We start from the raw sequence: 8,566 nt of genomic DNA on the forward strand, positions 1-8,566 counted from the left end.
TGAGACAGAAGTCTTTTACAATATTACCTAGATCATGTATGATATTATTACATATGATAAAGTATTTTTCTGTTGACTCCTTGTGTGCTGCATGGTCCTTGTGGTCCTTCTCAATCTTGTCAGCAAAGTTTGGCTTCTCAGTGTCTGTTGCGTCCTATCCATTTGATCCAAGTCGTCCTTCACAGGTACCTAAGCTGAAAGGAGGAGGTATTAGTCCTTGGGTGTAAGTTGTTTCCAGATGCATTGTCCCCATATATCAATATGTGCAAATGAACTCGGGTATACAAAACCAGTCCTTATCATCTGGGGGGTGGCACATGAAGGAGACATCCCAGTTGATACGAGTTGAGCATCCTTGTCAGTCTCTGTATTAGTCCCTCTGCCAAGGTCCAGGGTCCTGCATGGAAGAATCTGGTCACTGAGCAGACAGCCACGTAATGGCTCAGTGTGTTGGCTCCTGCTGCTCCACAGTGTTGGCATTCCTCTGGATGTCCATTCACCTCTCAAAAGCACCAGTATCTTAGCTGGAGGCAGTGAAGGACAACTTCCTGGGCCCTGGAGAGTTGTACTCCAGGGGGCCTTTCATATGTTGTGGCACTATGGTACCAACAGGCTGAGGGCGTCTGGGATGTCAGCCTCCTGTGTGCTTGCAGCTCCCTCTTTGCCATTATTCTTGCTGCAGTGGCCTAGATCTCTCTCTGGCTCAGAAGGACACCAATTCTGCCATTCATGCCTCCTGTGGTTGCTCTTCTACACAATGCTAGTACTTTTTGCATGACAATGGCAGAACTACTATCCATTTTGGGATAGTAATTTCCCACACGTGCTCTACTACTCTTGTTTTTATGAGAGTAGTAGAGCATGTGTCAGGATTAGAAATGGAGAGAGTGAGTGGTTCGAGGTAAAGGTGGGACTTAGTCAGGGATGTGTTATGTTGCCCTGGTTGTTCAATTTATACATGGATAGGGTGGTGCGAGAGGTAAATGCAAGGGTGGTGGGTCAGGGATTGGAGATGTTTAAAGAAAATGGAGAAAAGTGGGAGGTGAGCCAGCAGTTGTTTTGCAGGATTAGAGGAGGGATTGAGGAAGTTGGTGACAGAGTTTGGGAGAGTTTGAAAGAAGAAAGCTGAAGATAAATGTGGGTAAAGGTACTTCTCTTAATTATAGACTGAATCCCTCATAACCTATGATATTGGTGTGATTTGACCTCTAAGGTATAGAAGTGCTGGTAAATTAACAAGGACAAAATCAGTCTATCAGGAGGTGCAGCCCTGCGGGTCTGACACTCTCAGGATTGGGCCCAAGATTGCTTTTTATGCTTCAACTATATTTCTTACATTTTTTTTCGCACACAGAGCTGACAAGTAGAAACTGCCTTCCTTCCCTTACCACTTTCAGCTAATGACATGGAAACTACTGACTAATACAATAGACAACAGTCCACAGCTTCTTCCCAACATCATGTCTACACTATATAATCCTGGCACCCCAAACCTCATATTACTCCTGTTGATCCATCTCCTTTAGCATGAATACCACCATGTACAAACTGTAAAATCCATTATCAGAGAAAATGAACATTGTTGAGTGGTGATCTGCATATTACAACCTCAGTCTGTGGTCCATTTCTCTATTGAAGAGGACCACAGAGCAGGGGTGCAGTGCCGGTTTTATAGGTGCTGGAACTCTGGAGGGCCTAACAAAAGCCTGCCATACTTATCATGTTTCTGTATACAGTGGTTCCACTGTGTGTCACACAATCATTAAGTATTTCGTGTTTGCACTCGCAAATCATCATAAAATAAATATAATTATCAAACGAATAAAGAAAAAAGGGCCACCCATTTGCCTGGACTACCACGTATGTTTACAAATTTATAACTTTTCCATGATTTGTTACCATTTGCTAACTTTGAAACTTGAATTTCAGGTTTGCCAGTTCGAAGTCGGGCAAGATATACCTCCACACAGATGTGAGAATGCTAATTTTTCGCAAAAGTGATGCTGATGCGGCCACTCTGCACAAGACAAACACTCCTTATGAATTACGCTCTTTCACACATGGACCTGTCAACCCCAAGTTTTCCCCAAGGAAATAAAGGAATCACTAGTGTATGTTTGAATGCATGAAGTTGAATGGTAAAAACTCAAATTATTATTGTTTGTGAATGAAATGTATATGTATTTACATCAGCATACATGTTAACATTTGTGTGTTAATTTATGATTCACATTTTTCCCCCATAGGTATTGTATAATTTGTGTGTGTGTGTGTGTGTGTGTGTGTGTGTGTGTGTGTGTGTGTGTGTGTGTGTGCATACATGCAGGCATATGCTTTTGTTTGTGTTCATGTGTTAAATTGCTTTATGGTTATCTGAAAGATTTTGGATGGAATAGGACTGGCTCTGGTGCAGTAGTATAGATCAGACTGTTTTTGAAACTTAACATGTCTGGTATATACACTTAAGAACTTTGTCATTATGCAGCTTGATAAATTTTATCAGAAAGGAATCTCACTCAGGTTTAAAAGTAAACAGCTTGTTAATCATGTAGCATGGTAGTTCTGTGATGTGTAAACATAGAGCATGAATAGCTGGAAGGAAATTTTCTTTGAATATGTGGATCAGTGATGTAATAAAGGTTTGAGTATGATGAGTATAATAGCTGCTGGGGGAATGCAATTTACTGCCCAAGGGCTGCCAGAGTTTTGGATGTGGGAACTTGAGAAAGAATTTAATTTCCAGATTCTAAAAATCCATGTTAACCAGATAGCTGCTGAGGTAATAGTTATGGTTAAAGAACCAGTTAAGGAGCAAAGTCATTTTAGCATGTTTGTCCTAAATATGTTGGTGGGACATAGGAGATGTTGATAGAGAAATTCTATCATTGAACATTATACATAGTTTCATTCACAGCATGAAACTGTAGGTATATGCAGCTATCAAAAGTCAAGTATTGTTAACATCTTTACTTTCACCATGCACACACTTTTTCTAAAGAACAAGTTCTACTTGGCTTTCTACTTTCTCTTGTTACCTGTATGCAGCTTTGGTGGCACATTTATTGAACTGTTGAATTCACACAAATATTAAAGTATTCCTATTCTCCATAATTGGTACACCATGACGAGGCCACTTTTTCTGTTTTCATATTGATAACCGAAAGATTAAATTGAAATTGTTGGTAATTCATAATATTTCCACTTCCAAAATAAGTTATTGACATAAATAAATTTTCAACTTTCTCAGGTAACATCTCTAATGTCAAATATTAAACCCACAAATGGATTGGTTGTATTGTAGATGGATATAGATTTCCAAACTCCATTGTATGAATCAAATATCCCAATGTTGTTGAGATGTATATTTTATATAAATAGCCAAAGTTAGTGATAGTTTTTGTTCATTTATTGTATGCTAATTTTTTAGAGCTGTTGATTCTGATTATGCTCTTTATTTTGGACATAAATATATGGTCAGCACTAAGTAAACCAGCCTAATGATGGCCTAATATGTACCTTATTCTTGACTCTTGCAAATGTTTCATTGTTAATGCCTAGTCAAAATCTGATTTGTTGTGAATGTCCATGGCATTATTCATTGGCTCAATTGCCACTGCTAGATTTCTAAAGGAAGCAACGAGTAACTTCTGGTAGGTTCTGCAGTGCCCTTCTCCACCTCCTCAACCTTCTGGACAATTGCTAGTTTTCTTTCCTTCACCCTCAGTGCATGGAAGACAGTATGTGCCATTTTTCACATTTAGAATTATACACACAGCCATGTGATAATTTCAATTGAATTTTGCTCACAGGTAAAATAGTTCTTGTGAGAGAAAATCATTTGAATTTTGATCACGTGTGGAAGAGTTCATGATTTACCAGAATATATTTCTATGAAATGTACTTGACTTTTGAATTGGTATAAATTTGTGGAGAACACTTATGAATGCTGCAGTGCAGAATACAATGACCTACCACTGATTTAAATGATAGAAAATAACTGTTTATAGCAGGTTTTTGTAGCATTCTTTGGAAATGTACATCATGGAAACAGTAAAATGTTGAAATAGACCAATTCAGAATTGAATTCTCATAATGGGGAAAGGTGTTATTTTAAGGTGCAGGAATGTGCATTTCTTTAAAGGTTCAAATTTTTAAGCTGATGTAGGAGGTGCAAGGGATTGCATTAAGTGAGATTGGCTTCACAACTGCCAAGACTTAAGAGACAAATATAGACAGGAGATATAACTCTCCCCTTGTAAGGGTTTGAAACCAGATCCATGAAGATATTTGTGCTGAATGAATGTCTTCATTTATCATGATTGAAAAAGAACAGGGCAGAGTAGCAGATACAGAAGTTTCTGATTGATCTTGTGTTGAAATCTGGTTTCCTAGATTTCAGTGCCTTATGTTTTATCCTGAAAACAGGATCTAAACAAAGTCTATTTATTTTATGCTTGGCATCGAACTATTGCATTAGAGACTGTCAGAATGGCGGATGTACATATCTTTACTGAAATCTATATGCTTTATGCTCTTCCACTAAGGGGTTTTTCCTCTTTGATTGTCATGATAGAAACTATGATTTATATTATGCAAAGGCATCATAAATATGAAAAAACAAAAAAAGGTTGAGGTATATCAGTATGTGATAAGATGTATTGGAAGCATTTCTTAATGTAAGCTTTAAGATGCCAACACAATTCAGGTAACTCATTGAGGCGCCCCAATCTATCGTAGCTTTAATAGAATGAAAATGAAGAGAAGGTGGATGTCATTGATTGCAGCCAGTGGGGAATGTCCATGTTATGGAGGCTTATAATTAATTCAAGGTGCAATCCCCTGCTTGGCTGCTGTCATTAGCTGAAGCCCACTGAGAGGAGTATGTTGCCGCTCGGTCCTATCGCTGCTCCTGCCTACCTTCAATTGTTGACAAAGTAGTGGCAGGTAACACAACCAATTTCCCCTTAATTTTGAAACTGTATTCTTTCCATTTAAGTAATTTGTTTTCTGAAATTGTTATCAGTTATTGCATTTTCAAAAATGATTATTGGCACTTCAGTAGTTGCTTTGAGTATAGTTCACTCAATCACAATGTCTTTCTTCAGTTAGTTATAGCTAATGACTTTGGTTTACCCTGTTGACAGGTAATTGTCATTGAGCCATTTTATCATGAACAGCTGGTAAACTATTAAAATATCAGTGATTTAGAGTTGTAAGGTACATTATCATATATATTAAACGTGATACTTTATACTATTTTTGTGTTTTCTTTTGTACCCATTTTTTTTTTTCTAATAGGGTTGGAGTATGACATAATTTTGAGAAGAGTAAAAACATATTGTTCCGAAGAATACAAACTCTTCGGTACTCCTTACAATAGGATACTTTTGCGTAGTGCGAATATTTCTACTGCGAAATTAAAATCCTCACTCTGTGGGTCTGGGCAACGCTTATCCTCAGTAAGGGGCCCCATTGGGGCAAGGGGGGGGGGGCTTGCCCTCCACCACAAGTATCGCACACTATAACCATTCTCTTCGCAGTAGTGACCGCGTTAACATCTCTCTACTATACATGTTTAGTTTTTATCGGTTTCCCCCTTAATGGGCCGATTCTCAGTCAAACTCCATTATTAGCGCGGCAGCGAACCGTTAATTACTCAACGGTTCTATGTTTACGTATGTGCCGAAAATCAAGCAACCCGCTTCGATTGTCGCCAGCTCACTCCCAGGACGCTAAGGAGTTCGTCGTCCTTCAATTTCCTGTGTCCTGGAATTTATTAAGTGCTTCTCCCTTTCCTGTATTATTCCCTTAACCGCCACCGGGTATCCTACCCTTCACTGTAAGTATGGAATCTGGTTCCAGTATTGTTGTTGTTCAAGATGGGTTGTGTGCCTTCGCCGAAGGGAGATACCTTTGTCTCACCCCCTTACCGCCAGCCCAAGTGGACCCTCACATTTGGTGTTTCAAGTGTATAGCTCTTAAGTGTTCACCTTCATCCCCGTGTGAGACGTGCATTCAGTGAGATGATAATCAGTGTTCCGTGTACTTTCATGTTCACAGGAAAGCACATGCAGAGGAAAAGGTGCGCAAGCATAGAAAATGGCTTCCCTCTTCACCCCCCAAAAACAAGAGAAGGCAGACTACGGCTTCAGAGGAGACGAGCAATTCTCTCCCTCCTCCACGGCGTAGTAGACAGGAAAGTGGTACAACGTCCACCTCGAGTCATTCTCAAGCCAAGTTGTCCTTTATTCCTTTAACCAGGACGGTTAACGTAGATGGACATGCGCCTCAGGCCACCTCTAGCTACCGTTCCTGTACGAGATTTTTCCCGGATGAGGTCGCTTGCGGCTTGCCCTCGACCCATCCCGGAAACTCGACGGTCCCTCCAAAGCGTAGTAGCTAGGAAAGTGGTACAACGTCCACCTCGAGTCATTCTCAGGCTAAGTTGTCCTCTATTCCTTCAACCAGGACGGTTAGCGTAGACGGACATGCGCCTCAGGCCACCTCTAGCTACCGTTCCTGTATGAGATTTTTCCCGGATGAGGTCGCTTGCGGCTTGCCCTCGACCCATCCCGGATACTCGACGGTCCCTCCAAAGCGTAGTAGCCAGGAAGGTGGTACAACGTCCACTTCGAGTTCATTCTCAGGCCAAGTTGTCCTCTCTTCCTTCAACCAGGACGGTTAGCGTAGACGGACATGCGCCTCAGGCCACCTCTAGCTACCGCTCCTGTATGACATTTTTCCCGGATGTGGTCGCTTGCGGCTTGCCCCCGACCCATCCCGGAAACTCGACGCCGGCACAGACAAAGAACCCGGGTTCAAAGACAAAGAGCCCCTTAGTCTCTTCTACTCAGGAATCCCGCAGTACGCATAACACCCACCGTAGGAAGAGCCGGGTGATCAACGGTGACCTTTCCATGCCCTTTGCTCACGAGGACAGAGATCAGGGACGAGGTTGCAGACGCGGTGTTTCTCGCTGACCGGACAGGCGCCAGCTACGACGGCGACGACGTCCACAGCGCCGGGGATGAGAGGGCAAGTTACCAAACTTCGCAGGATTCCCAGTCGGAATCCCCGATGGTTGTTACACCCTCCTGCTCAGAGATCCTCTCTAAAGTTAGGAGAGCTAATCAACTGAGCCTTCCACAAGAAATGGAAGTCACGTTCGAGTCTGAAATCTTCAGGACGGGCAATTCTCAAACAACAAAACCAACTCCCATGGAGTACACAGACGGTACGAGCCATGAACCAGGCCTCCGACGCACTCACAAACCGGGCAACCGAAAAACCGCGCTGGCGCTCTGTTCCAGTGGAACAGCAAAAACGCTTCTACTTCCCATCAGGGACAAACCTTAAGCAGCCTTGATCCCGGCTCGGTTACCAGAGCTTGTCAAAGCGGACGTGGATTCACTGTTCAGAAGAAACGTCATCCTTTCCGGCAGATAATCCAGGGACCTCGTTCAGGGCCTGGCTCTCTCTCTCGCGGTGCACTCCTGGCTGGAACGCATCTTGGCTTCAGTAAGGGAGTTTTTACCCGGGCTGCAACCCCAAGGGGAATGCAACCTCCAGGCTCTATGGGAAAGCTCGAGCAGAGCTCTGAAGCATCAAGCGGCCTGCCTCTTAACGTCTTGGGCCAACATTGAGTCCCGCAGGAGAGACACCGTCCTAGGAGACCCCAGTGATCCCCTCCTCAGAGAAATTTATGCTCCATTGAAGAGGGCCCCCCTTCTAACCCGCATGCTGATTCCCTACCCCTCCACTCCAAGTCGAAAAGGCAGACAGGAAAGCCCCGTCCCTTTACGACTAGAGATCCTAGACGCAAACATTATAGAGGCTCCGGACTCCCCCACAGGAATCCTAGGAATTCGCCAGCCCTCTCCCTCTACTGGAGAGCATGGGAAGAGGCCGGGGCGGAAGACTGGACCTACTAAGTCATTAAGACAGGCTATTGTCTTCCCTTTCCCACTGTCCCAAACCTCTCCCCCTATCCCATCCAAGTCAGCAGCTTCCACCCGGACTCGGCTCGCGGTCGGGCCCTAGCGGAGGAATCCTCCGTTCTGCTCCAGAAAGGAGCTTTAGAGGAAGTCTCGACTCCGGACCCAGGGTTCTACTCAAGGCTATTCCTAGTAGAAAAGACAACAGGGGTGTGGAGACCAGTCATCTATTTGTCTCCACTCAACAAGTTCCTTTCCCTGACGAAGTTCCGAATGGACACCCCAGAGTCCGTAAGGGCGTCTATCAGGGAAGGGGACTTCATGGTGTCGCTGGACCTCCAAGATGCCTATTTCCACATACCAGTGCATCCCTCCTCCAGGAAATTCCTCAGAATCATCCACAGGGGCAACACCTTCCACTTCCCCTGCCTCTGCTTCGGACTTTCCACAGCACCCCAAGTCTTCTCCAGTGTGTTCAACCTCGTTTCAGCGTGGTCCCACTCCAGGGGAATTCAACTACTCCGTTACTTGGATAACTGGCTGATCCTTGCACATTCCGCCCAGCTATGCCAAGAACACCTGAGAATGGTCCTAACCTTTGTCCTGAAATTGGGCACAGTAGTCAACCCGGA

The 8,566-nt window shown here is 43.6% G+C and overlaps 1 protein-coding gene across 2 annotated transcripts in view; it reads left to right on the top strand.

The window, feature by feature from the left end:
• Positions 1–5,256, top strand: part of atos (atos homolog atossa) — an 81,328-nt gene extending 76,072 nt beyond the window's left edge. For both annotated transcript variants that reach the window (XM_076189178.1, XM_076189177.1), the window contains exon 10: positions 1,930–5,256. In XM_076189178.1, the coding sequence (XP_076045293.1) occupies positions 1,930–2,098 (169 nt within the window). In that variant the 3' untranslated portion in view covers positions 2,099–5,256. The remainder of the gene's footprint in view (positions 1–1,929) is intronic.
• Positions 5,257–8,566: the final 3,310 nt, after the last annotated feature.

The sequence above is a fragment of the Oratosquilla oratoria genome, chromosome 8 (assembly GCF_046742065.1).
Source record: "Oratosquilla oratoria isolate Oo_2021 chromosome 8, ASM4674206v1, whole genome shotgun sequence".
Classification (NCBI taxonomy): Eukaryota; Metazoa; Arthropoda; class Malacostraca; order Stomatopoda; family Squillidae; genus Oratosquilla; species Oratosquilla oratoria.